The sequence below is a fragment of the Ruditapes philippinarum genome, unplaced genomic scaffold, assembly GCF_026571515.1.
Source record: "Ruditapes philippinarum isolate M1 unplaced genomic scaffold, ASM2657151v2 ctg10_1_1_1_1, whole genome shotgun sequence".
NCBI lineage: Eukaryota > Metazoa > Mollusca > Bivalvia > Venerida > Veneridae > Ruditapes > Ruditapes philippinarum.
The window spans coordinates 53,057-78,223 of record NW_026866259.1 but is presented as its reverse complement, the minus strand read 5'-3'; the positions used below and the strand labels follow the sequence as shown (position 1 = coordinate 78,223).

General features: G+C 29.5%; 1 protein-coding gene across 9 annotated transcripts in view; it reads left to right on the top strand.

Annotated features, from left to right (window-relative positions):
* LOC132731939 (nuclear factor 1 A-type-like) overlaps window positions 1-25,167 on the top strand; it is an 87,884-nt gene that overhangs the window by 16,793 nt on the left and 45,924 nt on the right. For 5 of the 9 annotated variants that reach the window (XM_060718233.1, XM_060718240.1, XM_060718235.1 and 2 more), the window contains exon 3: window positions 24,474-24,629. In XM_060718233.1, the coding sequence (XP_060574216.1) occupies window positions 24,474-24,629 (156 nt within the window). Of the gene's footprint in view, window positions 1-13,058; window positions 13,352-13,483; window positions 13,676-19,104; window positions 19,431-24,473; window positions 24,630-25,167 lie in introns of those variants that run through there. The other 4 variants (XM_060718238.1, XM_060718239.1, XM_060718241.1 and 1 more) reach the window with 4 other exon arrangements.

Sequence of the window (25,167 nt, the reverse complement as noted above, 5' to 3'; positions counted from 1 at the left end):
ACTTATTCAACAGCTGCTATGGTTATTCGTGTTTTTTTTTTTAAATATAAACTAAGCCTGCTGTTAAATTGCTCATTTCTGTGGCATATACAGCGGTAAACGCTGCTGTTAAGCTGCTCATTCGTGTGGCGGTATGCGTTTCTGTCAAGCTGCTAATTTATTAATTCAACTATGGAAGATCAGCTACAAATGCATATTACCTTAAAGCTCAATGCAGATTAAAATATCACATTAATAGTATGCTATGTTAATATGGCTTTGTGAAACTTTTCATTTGTGAATTATCTGTTACTTAAATTAAGCCCAATGTAGTACCCAATCTAATATTTATATGTTTATATTTGATGTTCTGTTACAGTTTCCAAAAATATTAATATTTTGGTTTCGGTATTGATTTTACTAAAAACTTCACAGTTTATCTTACGAAACTATTTTTAATTACACATATTTTAAATTGTAATTTTCAGCCATCGGTATTAATAGCATGTGCAATAAGAGAATGTTTTGTTCGCTAAAACTTGACTTTACGGATTGTCAACATCCAGAGGAAAGTTTAAATTTTCAAATTTATATTGATCTATAATGTAAAAAAATGTAAAACCATATAACTTGAAAGCGTAAAAAAGCTCTATAAACTGGGCTGAATTTACTGTTTTATTACTTTATTTCTACCCCGTTATAACGACGTAACTGCTTCTTTTTGCTTATTTGACACGTTAAGATAATTTACGGAGACTGTTAGTGCAATCTTTAACTGTTTTATTTGCAAGTTTGCTGATATAAATACTACTCAAAACAATTTCTAAATTTTCTTAAAACTATTATGATTCTGGAAGCGAGCTATATAAGCCAATTAAAGACGTCTTTACAAAAACAAACTAAGGTAATTTATTTGAAGAAATCGGATGGGGTTTTGTTCTAAATACATTTTATGATAAGTTCATTAGCTAGAACTACTTAGAAAATTTCGGTTGATTGTTTGATCCACCGATGTAACACATTTCTTGTACACTATGGTGTACCTGTATGGTGCAATACAATTACCATTTCCAATCTTATTTCACTTGTGAAAAGTGCACATCTAAAAAAACAACAACAAAAAATAGTTTACAAACCACGTTTCATTTTGCATGTTCTGTGCAAACTCTAACTGAATTATATTTACATCGACATAATTTTACGAGGGCTTTTAATGTTTTGCACACTGATATTAGAATATATGCATTAAATATATGTGGATAAAACATGCCTTAATCATGAATTTGTTATTGTGACAATAATTTTACTATCTAAACAATAAATGTTTTGTTTTTTTATATAAAAAATAACATTAATATGTAGGCGTGCTTTTTGGCAATGCACAATATGTTTTATGCTTCTTAAAATATCAAAAATAATTATTATAGGCAAAATTGTATTCATTGTTCGTTTATTAAACTAATTCATGCAATCTAAACCAGTCTTATTCACTCGTCTTAATAAGCATAATTATAACGTATCAAATGAAATTTGGTAAGGATAATTTATTTTTACCTTCAGGCTTAAACAGGATGATATTATATATATATTTATTATAATGACATATTTCTTCGTCAGAAACTGTAATAAAAGCACGTGTTCTGTAATAATATAATTACATTATACCTGTATGTCACATAATTAAAGATTTAAAGATAGTTGATTAAACCCAGCATCTGTTTAATGATCAGAAATAAAAGTGCCAAAATATGATAAACAGTTAGATTATACTAAATGAGCATTTGCAGATACTTTACGTCTAGTGCCATTGCCAAAGAATGTCATAAGTTACATGAAATCAACAGTAATATGGCCTTAAATATGTATAACTCTAAACTATGATAATACGAAAATTATTGGTTTAATATTGTGATTAAACATGACGCGGCATATGTACAAATGACTTTTAAAAAATAATAAAAAAATGAAATTTTACAACATATCAAGAATTCGTATGTTCATATATTCATAAACTGTATTTCTCATGTTAATTTTTCAAAAAGACAAATCTACGAAAATAAATGGTTTGTGCGACATGAAGCCAAATGCATCATAAATATATGCACCGCATATAATACTTTAAAAACAGTTTTTTTATTTAATGTAATTGTCTTTATTCATTGTCTGATTGTGAAAAAAATGGAAATGATATAATGATTGAATGGACTATTAAATTATTCAGCATTCAAATCATGTGAATATTGTTTTACTTAAAATATAAATGCATGTATTTCAATTTTCAAACATTACAATTTGGTCTACAATAATAGAAAAAAAATGTTTATGAAGAAAAAAAAATCACAATGAATGTTGCACTAACAAATTAACATATACATACATGTATACGTGCATATTAAATTTAATAAAAAGCTATACTTGAATTATAACAATAATATAATTGCATTATTTTCTATGCTTATTGGCATATTTCAAATTGCTGCATTTTTGTTGCCTAGTTTCCTTTGTATTCAGCCATCTTCACGTGACCTGACACCGGTCTGAAATGCATTTCTATCGATAATAAACACGTCCATGCTTTCCGGTTTCTTGTGATGGAAGCAAATGCATTTAAGACATCACTCAGTCCCGGTAAAACTTTCAGATAAACATATTGCAGATTAGCAGTTCTCTAACATCACCTATAGAAATTACATCAGGTTACAATCTTTGGCAATAGCTAATTGGATTCTGTTATCCCCTGATAACTACCTGTTAGAATATCATTTGGTATTCTCATTTGTTTAAATATTTTAAAAATATTTTTATTGAATTTCTGATAATGAAAACTGTTTTGACCTTTATAATGCACTTATTATAATGTGTTACACTGTACTATACCGGGGTAAAAAATAGCAAGTTTAGATACCAATTTACAATTTGCATCATGCAAAATCATTTTTCGACGCTTTTACATCTAAGAACAGTATTCTTTAAATTCTGCAAATAATAACAAATCACTGTATGTATACAAATGTTGATAGATTAAAGCAATGTTCCGGACACGTATTGTCCATTTTAAAATGTCCGTTTCGTCGAGTTTGCACGAAAGCGTTTCTCGTCTTTCTATGGGGTTTGTAAGCAAAAATATCAAATGTTAACATACGATATATTGATATAAATTTCCGTGTCAGCACAATAAAATTGAATTACTTGTACTGGTAACATATGTAGATTATTAAGAATGAGAACACAAGACAAAAATCTTTATTCCTGATAATGAACTAGTAATTCTCATTTCTGGCAAAACAATATAGTTAAGATTCCTGATGTGATCATTGACTTGTAAAATGGAATTAATAGATATATTTACAAATTAGTACGTCAATATAATTAGAACGAGAAAGCCAATTGATTTTTTTTAATTCATTTATTTATTGCTATTGATTAACTTAGCATTAAACAGAAATGATTTGTAATTGGGGCAGAATATACGATATTGCACGGAGTTTGCAAGTGACTGTAGATGTATTACATGCTTACCATTCCCACCTGAACATCATCTTATGTAAATGTAAACGTCTAGACAACCACCTGTACTCTACCAGTATATATATCCCCCTAACCTCTATTACAGAATTGCCGCTATGAGAAACGCAGTCGCTAACTAGTGCAGCTGCAAGGTTTTTTGCCATAGCGATGTCAAGCACATACATTTACCCTTCTTCTTAACAAATTACCCTTTTCTATTTATCGACAAGTGGAGAGCATGCATTACCTCAGACAATCAGCTGGTACGAACAGTTTTGTCGAAATGTTATATTATTAAATTACTGAGTTAAATAAAAAAAAAGATAAAGGTATTATCTAAAGCATTGAAGTTATCTTATCTTAATTACATTGTTATAAGTGTACTCTAAAACAAAAATTATCATCCACTTATTGCGCTGTTATTAGGACAAAAGACTGACTTTCCCACAAGTATTTAGACTGGAGATTGACATATTTATCATTTTAAAGCGGAGAAGACCTGTCCAGCGTTTAAAAGATATAAAGTCAAGCTTCATTGCATTTTAATGTGCCTCGGATAATTCCGATCGTGGGCAGCTGCTTTTACATAGAATTGAAACAAAAAAGACATGGAATTCAAATCCTGTGTTTCGAGTCGATTGTCAATTTTCTAAAAGCTTAAAAGCTAAATATCCGTTGTTTTTGTTGTTTTTTGTTTTGTTTTTTTTTGTTCAAAAAAGGCTTTCTTTATTATATTTGTTTGCTTAATTTAAGGTTTTGTATCGACATCAAAAGTTCTGTGTCTGGGTGGACACGGGACAAGGTAAAGTGGGTCAACCTGCAAATTATTCATACTCAAATGAACAACATAAACATTTCATTGCAACTGCAGTATAAGAATTTGATGGAATTTTCATAATGTGTTTTTGAAATTAATATTTTTAAGAAAATGTGATCACTTAAAATGGTTGAAAATTTATAACAGGTGAACGGTTTGACATTTTTAGTGGTTATTGATAAATTGTTTTCGGGTTTACTTTTTGTCTAAGATTGATACATAGGTAATTTAGCGTCCACTCTTCCACTGAGACAGTCCATCATTTTAAAATGTTTTATAGATCATAAACCTGACAAATATATACACTTTATTAATTTCACAAAAACATTATAACTGTATTATATTAAGACATAGTAATTCTTTTAAAATATTAGACAGATTTCAAAACAGACACCACAAAATACAGATATCCGGTTTTGATCTTATTCTGGAAAAAACACTTCCTTAATTTATTTTTTCTTCTTGGCGAGTTTGGTTAATTTGACGTAAGGCACCATCTTGTTGATAAATAAATATTTCAGTTGCAGTTACCGGCTACGGTTTTAGACCTCTGGTATATTATGATTTTTTTTCATTTCTGTTCAAAATACAAATATATGATTTTACATTCTTAAAACGTGTCAGGCCATTTCTTACAGACTTATGTTAAGATAGTTTAGGGCGAGTTTGATGAACAGAAGCCTTAAAATATAAAATTTGAAAATCTTACGTAAATCTTCGGAGGTACTTGAACTATGAAAAAATATACTCAAAATTAAATCGAAAATCAATATTTTACTTGCACTGTTGTAGCCCGAAATTAGTTAAAAAGCATTTTAAACGCTTTTCCTGTTTAGGGCATTTTGTACAAAACTATATTTAGTACAAAAAAAACTCAGTGGACTCCAATTAATATGATTCTAAATGAAATGAAAACGAAGTGAGATTGTTTTTATAACGCGATATAAATTGAAGAAAAAGAAGAACATTTTGAATTGTACAGTCATAGCCTAAACATACATATTTTACAACATATTCACATAAGAACGTCGTAAACTTAATAAGTTTGACATTGAAACATATACGTGTACATATACATGTATAAAAAATTATGAAACATCAAAGAAATTAGTTTATACAGGGATCAAAAAGCATATTTTATTTAGATTATTTAGATAAAAAGATAAATAAATAGAATAAAATCAAATTGTTTATAAACGTATGTCATAATTAGAAATACTAAACTATGACTTCTAACGTGTGTCAAAACAAATTATTGCAACATACTGTTTATATAATTATGTCCGCAGTACTACAGCAACGAAAATATTTGCTAGTATTTGATCTAACAAAGTTTATTTTAAAACAGTTGATTAAATTTTAAAAAATCATAAAAGCCTCTTGTTTTCTTTAACAGATGTGTATATGCATTCAACATAACTTACCGTTGAACAAATGCAAGAGTGTTCACTTTTTACTATTAACAGATATTACTTCTTAAAATCTCCATTTATTCGTGTATACAGCCTGTAGTAGTTATTTATATATAAACATATAATTATATATTCAGTTTTGTTATATAATTACAAAGTATTGAAGCGCAAACTGCTCTAAATCTTAAAAAAAATCGCCAGTTGCTTTTAAAGTGTCGGTGAGACCCCTCCTACACTATCCCTTCATTGAAAAAACATCCTCGAGAAAGAAAAAGACAAAATAAATAAAAAATAATATACCATCACTCTTCGGCAAAACAGAGCATGCTTGATTTTATATTGAACGGTCATTTGGCAGTTTGTTTGTACATAGCAAATAGATCTAAAAGATAACTATCTTACAACACAATTTATCAAATATAATCAGGAACGATGCTCTATGACAGACACAGCAGTTAGTATAATCAGAGTTGTCTACACTACAATGCGTAAAACATGCCTTTATAATAGAACAGAACAAAACTTGTCATCTACTAGGCGCAATGGAACTCGGTGGGGCCGTCCATGAATAGGCTCAAACAGAGCAATGTTTTTTTCAATTCTGTTTGGCAAACTTTGAGGCTTCTCCATAGATAATTTAATATATAATACACATACAAACAATTAATACACAACAACATGGTTAAAACTACACAATACAAGGAAGACCATTATCTAGAGAAAATTATGTTCACATAACAAAGTTCTAAATAAAAACTTGAAAAAAATAATGTACAGTTTCGTTATTGTTTCTCAGTATGCACGATAGAATATAAATTAAAACAGAAATAAAGCCACTTCAAAAACAACTTGTGGTTCTCAGCAGATGTTACTGAATTGAATTATGTAAATGAATATTGAAATTCTATTTACTATTATTTCCTATATAAAAGACAATGAATTGGAATATATATGAGGCGCACTTTATTTTATTAACAAATAAAATGTCATTTAAATTGAATACTGTTGCTGTATTTATGGAAATGAGTTGTAGTATTTTAAGATATAATCATTTATAATTGACTTGACTGAATATACATCTTAAGACTAGATCATCTTTAACTAAAGAAACTGAAGAAAGGAAATTTAACATGTTTTTTAACGCAGCCGATGTTTTTTAAAAAGACATAACTTGCATAATATAATGGCAGATGAAGCTTCCAATGCATGTACATTTTGATGCATAATAGAAAATGATAGGCAAACATGTGTGATATTTTACAAAACTTTATTTTGCGTTTATACATAGCCTTCGACACAGTCAGTCCAATTTCAAGTCCAAAAACCTTTTTCAGACCTTGACACAAGCACTCTTTACAATTGATAATCAAGAATAATACGTGTTATTATAAACAATTCAATGCACATTTGAGTTCATTTGTTACAAGCGGCGGCATAATAAGTAAGTTTTGACAAACATATGCATAACAATTGTGACATGATATACAGTTGTTTATATTATGAGCTAAACCTCATCACTAACTATCAGACATGATTGTGTCTTAATTATCAAATGTTAAAGTTGTGTATTATTTACTAAACAGTATGAAAATAAACACGTTTTTTAAATGTGATATTTGTTGTGCGCTTTTTATAATTTTTGCAATTATGACTGAAACAGCATTGTGTCATGCTTATTTTGAATATGTACTTGCATTTTCAAATCAACATTTTATACTCACTTCAATTCTGATAATATTAGCAAATATGTGAAGACGGATTAAATAATAATTTTGAATTATAGTTTTTGCATATGCAAGATGCGAGAAAAATGAAATTCGTTGCCCTTACTTTTCCATTTGCAAATCAGTCAATATTGTATCGTTATTAGCATTTTATTGTTACAGTGTATATACAGTACAACACTGTATCTACCTATTTTGAAGACTACGTATGCATTTCTCATTAGTATTACCAGTCATTCTTATCTCCAATACAAAGAAAAACATCAGGCAGACATTTTCATTTTTGTTTAAAAAAAAATGGAAAGTGTCCCATTTTCTAAATTTAACATCGACCTTATATCCTGAAATAAGTTGTTTTGACGCAAACGAAACTAACTACAGGTACTCCAATACAGATAGATATGTATATTCATAAAAAATAACGTTCAGGTATTTCTAAACAATTTGCAGTGCGTGAGAAAATATATTTCTTTGATCATATAATGAAATATAAACTTTAGAATGGTGGTTATATCTTTTAAGCAACTTTCTCCCCACTTCCACGTGCCTACAACTGTAAGAGTTCAAGAACAATTTAGAGCTGGGCGTTTATGGTTAAAGAGTGTTGAACGAATTTGACATCTGTTAGTAAGAAACATTGCAAATTCGTAAGAAAGGAGCACCATCTTAAAAACAATATTCAACTATACAAAACGTGAACAAAAATTGTTTTAAAAACGTGATATTTTCGGATTCTATCATACATTCTCGAATAACAACATAAACTTTAGTGTTTTTTTTCTCTCTCTTTTGTTATCAGGTCCACTTTGAAGGTTTCTGTGCTTCTAATAGCGAAATATACAATATTATGTTCAAACAAATTTACAGTCGTGTTGCTTTTATATTCTTTCAATTTTATCTGGCAACAGTTTTAGCAAAATAAATGTTATATTCAATGCACAGAATAAAACATTTCCTTACAACATATACTAGTAGTTGGTTGAGCAATGTTTCTGCGCATGCCGCACCCGCCTTAATATTATTTAAATATTATGAGTACTTTTCTATCAAGACGCAATTAAATATTCTGTCCATAACAGAGCGCCCATTTTAGCATTTACACCCATTATTTCTAAAATGCTCAAGTCGCTTCAGCTTCTTAAGCGAATACAAAACTTATTTTTTGTATAATAAAATAAGTCGCAAACTATCACAATGACATGAAAGACATGAAAAATAATAAAGTGGTTCACTCTTTAGTAGCTATTGGTTTAAACATAATTATTTATTAGATATATTTATATATATTTGCATGTTAAACAATATTTACACAATACATTTTGGGATTGGAAAGCTTACAGTGCCCTCTTCAGTGGCTATTCTCGCAGTAAACAACGAAAGCTATTTACTCCTAATGAAACCATCAGTGAACTTTTCATTTTTGTTTAAACATTGAAAATTAGACAGTGCCATTTTTAATTTAATATATTCTTATAAGTGCTTGCCAATCGAACTAATACAGGAATCCTTGATGTTATCAAAATGTTCAGGTTCTCATTTGATTGCGTGTTCTTTATCAATAATAAAAAAACCCTTTGAATGGGCCTTATATCTTTAACTTTCCCATTCCGGTACAATTTTTTATCAATTTTGTTTTATCTTAACGTTTAAAATTTACATCTGTATCGAACAGCATTAATGCAAAGAGTCACCATTCTTAATAACAAAAATTGCGCAACTATACAAGTGAAAACATTAAAAACTGATATTTTTTCGGATTATCTACATATCTCGAATTAAAATTAAACTTAGCTGCCTTTTTATCTTCTCTTTCCTTAATGTCATTGTAATTTCGTCCTTCAATAAAATATATATTAATGCAAACAAAAATCGTGTTTTTTAATTCCAATTTTAATGGATTTGCAATAATGTATATTAAGCAATGAAAAATTAATACAAACTTATGAATTTTGGATGTCGCTAAATTTATAATATTTACATACAGAATTTCAATCTAGACGCAATTTAATTTTGTCCTCCGCCCTTTTACATTATTAACTTATCCTAAAAATGATTATTTTAGCTTTTAATTGAATTTCATTATTTTTTTTTAATATAATGCAATACTATGAAACATAAAGACTGAAAAATAAAATTTAGTCTCACTGGCATTTTCAAATCATTTTAGTATTTCTTTTCCCTAAACTATTTTCACAATACATTTAACAGAAACAATGGTAACAAGTGCCTCTCTATGGAAATTTCTAAACCGGGAAAGTTTTAATCCGAACTTTTTTTGTCCGGACAGTTACATTAGACAGTTCATTTTACTTTTATAGTGGGATAGTTTCGGGATAATTTTTCGAAGTATTTGACTACTCTCTGAAAGTCAAAAAGTACAACAAGAATTTGGTATCAACTGAAGTTTATTTGATCACATTAGCAATGCAATATCCAAAATGTAATCCTCTAGTTTCCTAAAATATGTTTTATTAGTAAAAAAATGAGTTAAATGTACAAAAAAGTGATTAAAGCTATGCAGAACCACAGGTTTTCAACTAAAATATGATTTAAAACATGCTGAAATCGTCTATATAATAAAGATAAACCAGCAATATAATTATTTTTTGTAATTTATTATACATATAATTGTATAATAATCACATTGTAATATTTCTTGACCTTTAACCTTTTTAAATGGACCTTTGTTACTGGTATAGAGACATGCCATGCCATCTGTGCAGTTTGATCAGGCTCTATGTTTGCATTCTTATATTGAAATCCCTTAAACATTGAATGGACAGTTCTAACTTCAAATCAGACAAGTCCATATACATATTTGTAAGGGTTTATAACGTAAAATATTTGTGTGCATGTTTTATCATTTAGTTAGTTGATAAAAAAAATATATTGCTTTGTAAAGCAAATTTTCTATCAAAGGAAGGAGCACAGGAAGAACTATTCCTAAATTTGTATGTGTAAGATCAGAAATTGTCCCAATCTCCATCTACTGTCACCTTGCTTTAAATGAAAGTGAATTAAAAAGGAATGAATAATTAACATTTTATCAACAGGAAATTTTCGAAACATAAAATATGTACAATGTGCATTCTGTATACATTGTAAGGTTTAGTTAAAACATGTTTCTTTTTCGCTTTATTTATATTTTTGAAGAAATCGTTTATGCACAATTGGGTGGAGAATGTATTTGACAAGATCAAAATTATGGGAATTTAGAAGAATATAATTAACTTTCTGTACTCATAAAGCTCCCTACTGATGGATTTATGAGCATTTAATAATTCAATACCAGTCGCAAATTTCGTTAATTGGGCTAATAGGGTACTGTCAATGGGTTGACCGAAACGGCCCTCGTGCGCACATAAATCCCAATTTAGCTGTACTTATCTCCCAGATAAATCAGTGTAAATAATTGAATCATTTTGTCAAGAATTAACGTTATCAGTAAAAGTGAACGTTTGCTTCTAATTTGAAAGATGTATCATTTAACTTGCCTGATAGATCCTTGCTCTTCAATATGTTTTATTGTAATAAGCTGCAGGTGCGATTGGTTAGAATTGCATAGATTTGCGCACATGGAACCTGGAATAAATTCTTTTTTTACAGACCGAAATTTAATCGAACGCATCTTCTTTAAATTAAAATGCAATAAATGCTCTCTTTTTTCTTCCTCAGCTGAACAGATTATACTCTATCAATCAAGTTCGGATGAGATAGTTTCTGAATGTAGGGCATAAGTAAACGCCATGCCTCCGAAATGCAAACAATGTAGTTCTGCGTGATGACTGATGAAAGGCCATAACGTAACTATGTAGAACAATATCATCTCATTTCATGACTTGTCACAAGGGCATTTCTAATTTCTTTGGCCGTTTACAAAACTAAATATGACTATAGATAATCAGACAATTTACATAAATGATTAATACAATCATATAAAAAACTATGAAACATTTAGAAATTAAATAGACAAAGACAGACAAAAAAAGCAAGAGCAATATGGACAGATTTCTTTATTTTTTAATTTTTTACCATTTTTGTTTTATGACTTTGATGTTTTGGAACTCTTAGACTAAAGTGTTCTAATACTTTATCGAATAGGTTTAACGAAAAACGAAAGTCTTAAAAGCAATAAGTAGTTCTTTTTCAAAGCATGGCAAGTCGAATATAGTAAGCCAAACTGAATGATTAGATTATTATTATTATTATTACTACTACTACTACTACTACTATTATTATTATTATTATTATTGTTATTATCAACAGCTTATTATGACATACACATAAAAAATTATTTTGAGTTTTTCTTTTTTTTTCATAGATATAGGCTTATTTGATTTTATAGATGCCAAAGTTATAAACTTTTTCATCAAGTTATTTTGAATTTTAAATGCCCGATTTTTGTCCAGAAAATCACGAAAAATACAATTCCAGTTTTGTCTTTTTAGCACTGCCTAGAATAAAAATACCTGAAAAATTGTGCAGAACTTGCGTTTTAACCACAATAATCAATTTTTTGTCCCGAGTAGCTTCTCTTTGACTGCAATATTTTTATGCTTAGATACACATATACATGCATACATAAATTACGTTGGGTATTTATTGTTATCATTATTATTTTTTATCTATTTATTAATATTTCATATCATTTAATATCATTTATGCATATATTTTAAATATTTTTATATTTAATTTTTCACGAGTTTTATGAAGCATCCGGTGAGCCACCTGCCTTACTTAAACAAGAATGGTAATTTTTACAAGCGTTTGCTGGCCCCATTCTACACATTAATTAACATCTGATATACAAAATCCATATAGGGGGATTCCATCCTTGATGATCAATATTTTGCACTATATCTAAAAGGAATTTAAGAAATAAAATATGAAAATGCCAGATTTAAGCAATGCATGCACAATGAATGTTAAAATAGATCAATAATCAATTAGGCCTGATTAATTTCGGTAAAAGAAGTTAATTTGAACTATATTTATTTATATACTATATATAAGAATACAGTAGTCAGAAAGATTGTCGTACAAATGATTTCTTCTTACTAGATATAGATCTAAAGTTTGTCAATTTGTCAAGTTCAATAATGCTGCTGATAATGACGGTGAATGTCACATGTATATATTTATACGAAGTTACGTTTTTCAGTTTGTACATCCAGAGCCATTTTAAAAGTTTAAATTATCTGAATGTTCTTGAAAATGTTTCTCAAAATTAAAGGGGTTTCCCGATAAAGGAAGTAATTTATATGGGCAACTTGATACCAGTAAGGAAATTCTGCTGAGAGGGAATCCCTGTCATTTAAAGAGGTTCAGTTGGGTAGAATAGTATTTCTACTTTCGGTTTCGACTTAACTACTGTTCAAAATTAGAAAAACAATTCAATACAGATATGGCATAAAATTTGTAAAAAGATATGTTAAATAAACTGCCTTTAATTCACATCCATGAAAAACGTATCAATAAGCATGTTTACACGTAGCAGACGTTACAGGTATAAACTCTGCAACCTGTGACGCGCCTTATCAAAGGGAAACAACTGCAACAACACAGGTAATCCCATCGTTGATTGGTTAACTTGAAGAGTAAGAATACGTATAGTCCAAATATGGAGTCAGACAACAACAATTTGCCCCAAGATGAAAACACTACGCCATTAATGTTGGTCAGATTAAAGGTCAAAGAATTACCGACAAATTTGTAAACAAATTAACAGTGAAAGACTTAAGCGATCGAAACAGTGTTTATGAAGGATTCGTTTTTCTATTGAATTTATCAATTTTCCGAACGCGCAATGTGATAAAGCTGAAATTCTACGTAAAATGACCATGGTATGTGAACGAAGTTTCGACTTTTCCACTTGGGACTTACACAAACTTTGATTCTTTAATCTATACATGGTAAGCTTTGATTGTAGTGTGTGTGTTGCCAGTGAGTTGAAGAATTGTATATGAGCCAGATAAAGTTTTGGCAAACGAAATTTTTGGGTTGTTCGCCAACTTTTTTGGGTTTCTTTGCCAGAACTAATTTTCAAAATGGCCGTCGTTTCGTGTTCTAACGTGTTTTTACAAAATTTTGAGCCAAAATAGTTACTCATTTTAATGCTAAGATACATATAAGTGTAGCCTGTTGTGTTTTTCATTCATATTTTCGTTTGGGTTAGTTTCAAACTTACTTTGTTGCTTGTGTATCAGGAATCTGGATGGGTCAGTTTGGAAATCCAGGTAAGACTTCTTACCGCTTATGTCAAAGAATATATAAAATAGGTTTATGTGTCAAAGTATGATTATTATTGTACTCTTACTCTGGTAGATGATATGGTACTTGCTCTTCAACTATATAAGATCTGGAATCAAAAATGCCAATAGTGTTTTTGCTTTTTAGTTGACTTGTTATCTACTTCCTAGGCTAAGTTTTATAAATCACATGAATTCCTTAGAATTATCAGTTTTACATATTTGAAATAATCACATTAAAGCTTTTAAATTAGGAATTTAGGCTATAATTTTCAATTTCTTATTACATGTATGATGTTTACCTGACAGAGATCAAAACAGGGCTAACATCTGATAGTAGCCCTTGTTCGATACATATATCTATTTTAAAAAAATAGCTACATATTACATAGATCTACTAAGGTGATATATTTTTTAGTATGTACTCACATATGATCATGTTTATTGTCGAACTTTCACTTGGAGCTATTCTCAACAAAATGAACAAAACAGGCAACTGTTAAAGAGTATATTTATGTGACTCTTATGGAAAGAAACAAGAAAGTTAGTTACCTTTAGATGTTAAGATGTAAATGTTACATTGTCTTTTAGGTTCTTTGGTAATTGTGACTTCTCCAAAGGTTGCATTGTAATTTAACAATTTAATGGTATTTTAATTGTCAATTCAATGTTCAAATTAAATAAATTATAAATTTGTTCGAGTAATTGTTCCATTATTTGTTAATTGTTAGTCAATTTTTCTTAATTATTGGCATATATCCAGAAATACCTGAACATACAAAGCTGCTTAACCTTACATTATCACATATTTAGAATCTGGACATTTCTAGAGATTTGCTTTTGAATTTTAATAGTCTGATTTGTGTTTATAGTCATAGTCAAGCAGAATATCATGAAGATATTAATGCTTAAATTGAAAAAATTATAAAATTTATGAATCTTAAATTCCCAATATACATGTAGTATAAGTTTGTATAGTCTCATATAGTGTTGAGAATTAACTAAATTTTTTGTGAATCTATGAAGTTCTATGACATATATTTAAAGAAATTCTCTCCGATCGATATCCATAGTTAGACCAAATGCTAATTGTATGTTGGCTTAGTATGAAGAATAAAAAAAGCTGTTATGCCTCAAGTGATATATATGTTGTTTTCTTGTCTAAAATAGGTTGCTCTCGGCTACTTTCTTTATATCATCAAGTTTGTTAAATGGAAACTTTATAACATTCTTTGGATTTGTTATAGTTTATTGTAATTTTGATGTGTTTAAACGTTGCAAAGCTGTAGTTTTGCAAGTGTGGTGACTAGTCAAACTGCACCAAGGTTCACTGGGCTTTAGCTTGACTAAAATTACAGTGTACTGGTGGCTTAGGCAAGTGATGATTGCGCCTTGAGATCATATAATGTGATTATTCAGTGATATAGTATAGAATATTTTACTTCTTCTGTGTAGAATGTATTCCAAGTAGATACTGGTAAAAATCTCAACTGAAATGTTTTTGTACCTGTCATAAATGATAAAAGGGAGAAACCCCCATGAATTCTACAATTTTTAGAAAAAGAATGTTTCTGCTTTATTTTCAAGATTTAAATTCAAAGAAAAAAGGTTTATTTATATCCTTGTATCTGTATTAAATTGTTTTGTATTATTTATAAGATAATCAAATGTGCATGATGGGTGAACCTTAGGCAGTATGTTTTCTTCTTTAGTAGTTTTAGCTTTCTGAACTGAAATGAGGCTTAAAAGAGCACATACTGGGGGATGCCATTAATAATTTAATAATGATAATAATGTCACAAAAAATAAAGACATGGAACTAAGTTTTCTAGTTTAGGCTGTAATGGAAACATGTGTTTCAAACTGATTTTGATCTAGAACGATCTTTTTATGTTTCGTGTAAATATGCAGGCTCTGTCTATTCTCTATAACTTACACAGGTAAATTGTGTACATGTATGATAGCACATAGGTATATCAACAGAGAAGCATCTGTATAGGTATTATTATATATTATTATTATGAAAGTGCATAATTTATGTAACATTACTGGTATATGATTCTTTAATCATTATTTTCTCAGATGTTCTCATAAACAGATTTGAGATTTTGTCTCTCCTTGTTGTTTTAGCTATTTCCATCAAGATTCTAGGACCATATGATTGTTTCATCAGATTCTGATCTGTATTATACATGGGGTTATTACTGTGTGTAAAGTAAACTAACTTGACATTGTTCCGACTCCTTTGCCAGGCTCCTGTTTTCTGAGTGATGACTATTAGGTTGCCATTCACAGTAATATGTTTAATATTAATGTCCATTATGGCATATGTCCTAGTTAGCCTTGTTACAAATAGTTTAGTGTGATTCTATCATTCTTGTAGAGTCTAGAGAAGTTGAAAACAAGTTAGTACTGGTGTTGAAAACAGGTTAGTACTGGTAAAGAATCCAGAAACACTTGTTAGGTAAGTGCCAGTCATTATATGACAGAAATACTAAGTAGCACTTTGGAACGAACTCTACAGAAACAGACAGGTGATTGTATAATTTTCGCAGTCAAGACTGTCTTCACCATGATCATATAGACTTTATTGCTAAAGCATTTCATTTTCATGCTGTTGTACAAAAGAAATTTGCAATAAGTTATAACATGCAGTATTCTGTTATGTTAGTCAAAATCAAGCTGTCATAAAAAAAGAATTATTGTCGAGTCAGAGGGCTATGTTTGCAGACTGCAACATGAGCCTTAAATGATTGGTCAAATGGTAAAGTAAGAGCCAAAGTTTGTTGTATTGTTTTTTCAAAGTTCTATATTTTTCCATATTTTTTGGAATCAGCAATCATATACATAATGTGGATTTTAAATATTTATGATGACTTTGTCTTTAAACAGACTGTGAAAAAATATGATTATCTGTGAACTATTTATAGTAATAATAACAAATATAAATTAATACAATGACTTGCTTGAAGCTTCTTAGCTTACTGTAATATTGGTCTTTTCAAGGTTGGTCCATTATAACTTTTTAAGTGAATCTGGGGCCATTAACCCTTAATCTGCTGGAACCAAAAGTGATCAGCCTTTGCCACCAGTATAGAGCCAGGCCAGCCTGTACTTCCATGCAGTCAGACCAGGCTCTATACTGTTGGCAGCTCAATTTTGGTATTTTGATATTGAAATCCCTTGAACTTTGAATGGACAGCTGGACAGATCCATTATAGAAATATAGCTGGTTATGGGTTAAAATCTTATTTGGATGTTCCTTACCAATGTTGGTTTGTTACATGTATAATTTTATTGTGCTTTAATTTCTTGTCAATCTTGGGCCATTATGATAAAATTGGACTACTTGGACTTACTGCTTGTCAATGTGGAGTTGGTATAATCTTACAGGGCTATTGAATACTCAGTCATGTCACAGACTGACTAAGTGATGTTTTAACTCTGATGTGAGGCACAAACAGACCTGGTAGTTAAGCACCAACATATATATACTATAGATAATAATGGCTGTTTTGTTGTTGTTGTTTGCAGCCTCTTGCAATCACTTGCTCTTTGCGGGTCTGTATAAATCATCTTTTATCCACATTTTGTGAAATTGTTGACTGGTTTATGTGTCTGGTACACTTGAACATACTTCTGTTGGTGTAGAATTGAGATAAATCGTGTACCAGGCTAAATGTTACTCAGGAGCAACAGTTAACATGGTTTACCCATCATCTTTTCATAATGCCTTTTGTTTCCGAGATTATATATTGCTCTATTATAAATGCTTTTGCTTAGAGATTAATTTCAGTTGTCTATTTTCTTTGTGTAAAACTCAAGATTGAATAAGTGCAACAGTGATAATAGTTTACTGGCATGTGCAACAAGTCTAGAACCAGTCCAGCCTGGTCATCCGCTAAGCCTTGGCCACCTGTATGGAGTCAGGCCACTCTGCTTATCAGATTATGTGCAGTCTCAGTTTTTGTATTTTGATACTGAAATTTCTTAAACTTTAAATAGAATGGTCCAAATTTAAAGTGAGGCAAATCCATTATACAAATTCAGCTGGTTTGTAGGGTTAATGCAGCCTGACCTGATTGAGACTGTATACTGTTTAGTGCTCAGTTTTAGTACTTTTTTGAAATAATAAACTGTTCCAAATTTGAACCAGCAGAAATATTAAAAATATAAAAGACCAAAGGTTGAGGATTTGACCATGCATGGTAAAACTTTTTGAGCCATGCTGATATACTGCAGAATTCATTGCCTCTCACGTAATTGTGAAAAACATAACTGTGTACAGAGCTTTCTGTTTTATTCCAATACTATAGGATTTTTTTTCTAAAGGAAAAGCAATTGAACACCTTATGTACAAATTTTGTTTTAGTCGGTGGTATGAAAGAACATATTTTTGTTTGTTGGTGTATTTATAATCATACTTTGAGATCTTCTAAATACAAATTCATGTTATGTGGGATTAATTATATAGAGCTCTATCATTTTATATTTCTAAGTGTCAATTTACTATCTGTTTTGAATGATATGAATGGGTGAATTTCAAATTCATACTGTAATTATTTTCTTATTTCTTCAATAATGATCTGTTATTACGTCACATTGGTTTTAAACATACTCAAAGATTGGATTTATAAATCATATATTTATATTATTTTTTATCTTACCATTTTTTTTTTATCATTAGACAAATAAATCCTTTTTATTTTCGCAAAAAAAATGCCTGTAACCTTAAGTTATATATTACAAGAAAATGTACTTGCCTAGACGTGGATATACACTCGTAAAATAATTGTCGGCTTTCATTTTTCTATATAATGGAACAGTATAAATAAATAACGTTTTGATAAAACGCAGGATATAGCTAATATTGATATAAAATAAAAACGTCTGTATTATATAAATAAAATTGCTGATAAATAGAGTGAAATTTGCATAGCGTAGCAATATTTGATAATATTTATTCTCCAATAACATAAGTCAGGAGTTTTATATCTTAATAGTTTACGTCTGAGCATAGTATTCATCCTTTTACAGATTTAGGGTAATTTAACAAGGTTTATTTTCGGTTGAGTAGACATCGTATTTATTCCTGACTTAGTCGCACAGATCAAATATAATAACCATATTGAATGGAACACGAAAGAACAATATAACTGGATTATTATGATTGCCCCGGCTATTCATATTCTATTACTGTTTACACATGTACATTCTCTAACTGACGGTACCAGTTTATGTTTAAGCTAATAACGTTGCTATATTCTTGTCAATTCTTTTTTTTTTCTTCTATTTTTTTGCACCACAGTCAGTCATTGTTACTGTATCTACTTTAAAAGTTGTCTGAAAGAAAAAATGTGAATTTACAAAACTGTTAATGCATTATATTAACGTAACAGGCATTATTAAGAGGAAAATGCGGAGGATCGTTGATTAAAACCAGTATTCGGTGCATAGTTTTATCTGTAATAGATTTTTTACAAGTTTAGATGTTTAGATGAAAGGTTGGATTTTTTTATACATAAATGAATTTTATGTTGATATTAATATACATACGGAATAGGAAAATGTGAAAACAGTGTAGCGACAATGTTGTGATATAAGAGACTGAAGTGTTTGTATTAAACAAAAGTATGGGAATTATATAGGAAGGATTTTTTGTACGTTTTTGTGTGATTGTGTCACAGGCATCGAGATGTGGGGCGGTGGCGGTGAAGTGATGTATGCTGACTATGCAAGCATGGTAGTACCTTGATTAATTAGTTGTTTTAATTTTGAATCATAAGTAAATATGTATATTTACTATATTATAAATATTTGAAATAAGGTGGCTTAAATAATTATCTGAACATGTTAATATAGTTTATATACATAAGGTGTTACATACAAAATAACATCTCAAGGCAGTGTTAGGAATATACCTGAGGTGTGCACATTTTGTCTAAACTTTTGACAGTACATTTCATCATTGTTTAGTCTAATCTGTAATTGGTAAACTGTGCAGATTTTTCACAACTGAAAGTGTGTATGTAGGCAAACCTACATGGTCATTCGGCGTTTTACTTCAACTGATTATGCTCTTTTAAAGTGTTTAAAATAAATCCAATGACAAATGAATTAAATGGTCAACAAAGAGTATTTTGACCAAATGACCTGGTTGGGGTATTAATTTAGTTTTAATGGAAGTAACGGTTATTTAATATACATACACGAAGGCTTATATCGGTTGATCAGAATTAGGCAAGTTGGGAAAAAACATAAAGTTAAATTACACATAATACATTTGTACCTATATTGTATACTATATTGTAATCAGTAAGCATTCTTTATAAGCTAATTTAAACACTGAAGGACGGTTAAAATATTGAAATGCATATCATATTTTGTGGACAAAATTGCTATAAATACTGTTAACTAAAAACATTGTAAAAAGCTTTATTCAAATTTGAAATCTGCAGTTTTAGGATCTTCACAGTTGTAATTTAGTTGTTTTTTTTTTACAGACAAAGTTGAATTTGTCATATCTACATAGTTACCGTAATATAACTTATATTACTCATAGTATCGTACGTATAATCATACCTGTCACATGTTCTTCGAAACCTCAAAATATTTTTTATAGAAATTAGTTATAACTAATTATCTAACTTAATAGTTTGTAAAGGGATAAGATAATAAATAAATTTACATCTTTATGATATTTACATACCACTTTCTTTGAGAAATTCTTAAATTCACTGACATTATAAACTGTTATGATACAATTTCTCATTATTAGAATATGAAATACACTTGACTGATTGTTTCCCTGCATTTTTTGAAAATTTCATTTAATTTTTTTTATTTTAATGACTTTGTGTTAATTTTATTATATTTGAATATTAATTGCAATATGGTGCTATATTTAAGAGAAATATTATATAATGACAATACTTTATTTGTAATTACACAGATACATGTACTTTGATATTTTTCTCTATTATCTGTATAAAATCATGAATGAATATCTACATCAGCAACTTATTGGGTAAGGTGAAGGTATAGCAATGGTGTATTAATTTATACTATACATGACTGGCTTAATTTTGATAAGGCTTAATTAAATGTTAACTTTGTAGTTAAATAGGAAATGCATGCCTGTTTCTTCTCCTTTACATGGGTAACATGTGGGTTATTTATGGGACTTGTATCCTGTATATGGCCATAGCCCCTCTGATTGTTCGTTCATTAAGATTAATAATGAAAGAGTTTTTTCTGACTTTCCATCAAATGGGTGGGGATTGGAAAACTTGCATAAATTGATTTTTTTACGATGCATGAAAGAAAAATATGCAAATTTTGTTAAAAGTCTCTGTATATCTCAAGTTCTTGATTAATTACTCATTTAAATTTGTTTTTGTTCATATCATTAATTTTGTACATTTGTTATTACAGTTTATTTTGTGTGTTTAGTGTTAGAAGATTCTGTTGTTGTTTTTGGTTTTCGGTCAATTTGCAGCTTTGGTTCTATAGAAAATGATGTCATTTATTTGAAATGATAAATGATTTAACTTTCTTTTAATCATGAGAACTGGGAGAAAAACACACAAAGCAATTAAATTTACCTTGTTGTTACCTGTTATAGAATTCTTGAAGAATTTTTATGGCATTTTGATTGTTTTTCTGTGGAATTTGCCCCGGAGGTTGTAAACAAAGGTTTTCTACATACATAGATGCTTGATATGATTTATTTCTGTTGAGAGAAAAATATAAAGAAAATGGGAGGGGATAGATAATTAGAAGTACATATATATATATGCTGTATATAATAAGGTATATGATTCTACTGGGTATTAGAAATATGCTGTAAGCGTGTTCCGTGAACACAGGTATGTATGCACTATGTATATAAACAAGACTAAAGAGGTGATCTTTATCAGTCTATTCTTTATCATTACCAATGACTTTTAGGTGTACATAAACCTTCACTTTGCTTATATTATTAGGATTCCATGTTGCTTTCCTCATATGTTTTCAAGATTATACATAGATGCTGGGTTTTTCGATGACGGAGAGTTGCATTTTCTAGCTGGTCTTACAAACCTGATTTTTACAAGGAGACAAGTTGTTCAACGCTTTTATTTAAAGAATTATATGATAATTTTTAGATATGATAATAATCATTGTATTAAAATAGAAAATTTAGAGGATATTTGTTTAATTTGAGTGTATATAGAAAATATTTTACTAAGAAGTACTTGCAGATCGATGCTCACAATCTGGGTGAAGATATAAAATAAAAAAATATCATTGCTAAATGAAATATATTTTGATATTTATTAAATTGAATATAAATATATTTTAATTGTATATAATATTTTACAGTATTTGCATTATACAATGTACATATAATTAGTTGGATATTACTGAAAAGTTGCACAAAATGATATATATATGACTACTTTGTGCCACTAGATTCTACATTTTTACAACAATATGATTTATATCTCACTTATACATTTCATCTCCTCAAAAAGCAAAAAAAAAAACAACAAAAAAAACCAACATATTAAGATAATATTAAATTTTAATGAGAGCAATCTAACTTGTATCAATGAAGTGGTATTTAAAAGCAGAAAAAGAAAACATTGCTGGCAGTATGAGAGTTAATAATTGATCATTGAAAATGAAGGTAGGAAAAATTTGTTCTGCAGTGAACTTTCTACTATTTTTGCCCTGTACTTATTTTTGAAGACCTAATTTTACATTGAAACATTATAATGGAATGTTATGTTTTACATTGAGAAGCTAGCAGAATGATGTCTTGTATATAAGACAGATGGTAGACGTGGCTATATCTACATGTAGATCTGTGATTTATATCACTATTCCATTCACAATCTCGTGCATCATCTTGTATAGAACATACTCACCTGGATACTGTTTCATGGCAAATTAAACATGCTGATCTACTCCCCTTATAATCTTGTGCTTGCATGGTTACCTAGTTTTCCAGAATTTTTTTTTTGATGATTTTCATACTTAAATTTTGTACTTATTTACAGCTATGTAGGTCAGAACGGCCATGTTGTTATATTAGCAGTTAATAGCCACTTTATTATATGATTTCAATGAAATTGTATTTTGTTTATGTGTTTCCATTCTAAGTTTGTTATATTTTAATAAAATGTAGCATTTTGATCAGTTCTAAAATGGAAAGGTCATTAATTATATTCCTTTTATATGATACAAGTAAATACTGATTTTTTTTTAAATAATAGGACTGAAAACACCTGAAATTTAAGTAACTTGATGTAGGCCTGGATGGATCATTTTATTGTGAGCCAAATTTCAATTCATTCACTCACGCTGTTTTTCCAGAAAAAATATTTTTATATAAAAAATTTAAGGGTTTAAATGCTTTTAACTCAAATCCTGCTAGGAATAGTGTAAAAAATATGATTTTGGATTTAATTCTGAGTTAATATTTCATTATTATCTTTTGAATATCTTTCCAATTTTAGTTCTGAAGTTGATCTTTGTATATAAAATTTAAATGCTATGTTTTAATGCTTTTGGCCCTCAATAAAGCTCCTAGAAGGGTTTTTTGTTACAAGAAAGGAGAGGAATGTATCACGCCATTAAATGATACAATTTTATGTCAATTTGGACAACATTTTTTTTCAAGGTGTAGGTGTTTATAAAATAACAGTAATTGGATGTAAATTCTCCATCTTCAAAAGGTTAGATAGCTAGTAAAAGGACAGGTGATTATTTATAACACAGACAGTACATATTATTTCTTCATTCAATTTCTGCCCTTCAGACGGTAACCTTGGGCCTTGAAAAGATGGTTGCAGGTCATTTTTGAATTTTGGTCAGGTTCAGAAATAGAAGGCATTAATACGTATTTGTTTCTTTGTTTGAGCTAAAAAAATAAAAGAGAATATTAATTATAATCTTAAGTAACATATAAACATTAGTTTGACCACACATACATGTAGAAATTGATGTTACTGCACGGTCAAACCCTACCTATTAGCTGGAATCAGAAATGATTCTTTTAAAGCTTGGTTTAAATTTAGATTTAACTTGAGATTTTAACTTGTTATCCCCAGAATTGATAATGGAAAGTTCTATAAATGGTATATTATAATTATTGGGTTCATTAATGGAATTAAACAGGTACTAAAAGATTAAAAAAAACCAGGAAAATGCATAATTCTGGCAGATCTTTATTAGCTAAATCTCTTTGAAGTAATTAGAAGTACATTGTATTACCATGATGAATTTTAAAATTATGATAGTACAAGTGGTATTAAATAGAAACTGAAAATAACAGGCGTTTCACTGGGAATCTTTTGTTATTATTCTGAAGTATATTATTACATCAAAAATTCATTTCGTTTTTGAAGCACTTACATGTACTTGTTTGAAAAAGGTGTCAAGTAGCAAAATTAAGGTTAGAAGGCTCTTAAAATACAATTTTGAAAAAAAAGAGAGACATCTGTGTTCTGATCAGTTTTGATCTGTATTGGTTGTAAATTGCTTTTCTTAATGAGGCAAGTAATGGAATCCCAGAAAAAAAGCTATTTATTGTAAAGAAAATTTGAACATATGATGTAAAGAGTGATTATTCATTTTTACCTTTATGCAGGTAATGTTTAGTTTTTGGGGTACAAGCTGAGAAAATAGAACAGTAGTGTGCCGAGTGTTGAAATTTTTTTAATTGACTTTTCGAAAATTGTTTAGTCTATTGGCATGAAGGAATGTTGATTATAAGTTGTATATTTTTGTCTCGTTTCAGGATGAATTTCATCCGTTTATTGAGGCTTTACTGCCTCATGTGAAGTCCTTCTCCTACACATGGTTTAACCTACAGGCAGCTAAAAGAAAACACTTCAAGAAACATGAGAAACGAATGTCAATGGAGGAGGAGCGCAGGGTCAAGGACGAATTACAGGTGACCTAAATATAGAATCCCTTAAAGGTCAAAGGTTATCAGTCTAAAGGGACAGGACAGAGAAATGGCAGGCTGATTATCACAGGATTTACTGTCTGCTATGATAGATATGAATACTTAAAAATCACTCGGGAGTGCTAAATTATAATATATTTATTAAAATGTACAGAGGCAGTGGAGCATTGAAACAAATCTTCCTTTGTGTCTGTAAAGGTCTTCATTACTGTTTTAATATTAGACATAAAGTTTGTAGAAACCTGTTTTCTAGATAAATGACAATATAATGCCTTGCCATGTAGCAGGGAGGGGATTATAGGAATAGCCTTTGCCTGTCTGTCCATCTGTCCTTTATTTTGTGTCCACTCCATAATTTGCTGAAAAGTTTTCATAATGACAAATGAATACCATTATGAGACAATGTGCTGGCAAAACAAGATGTTTGCTGCCCCCAAGGCTAGGGTCATACATAAAGAACTTTGTGTCCACATAACTTTTAAACTAAATATAACTTTTCACAAAGGAGTACTACTATGAAACT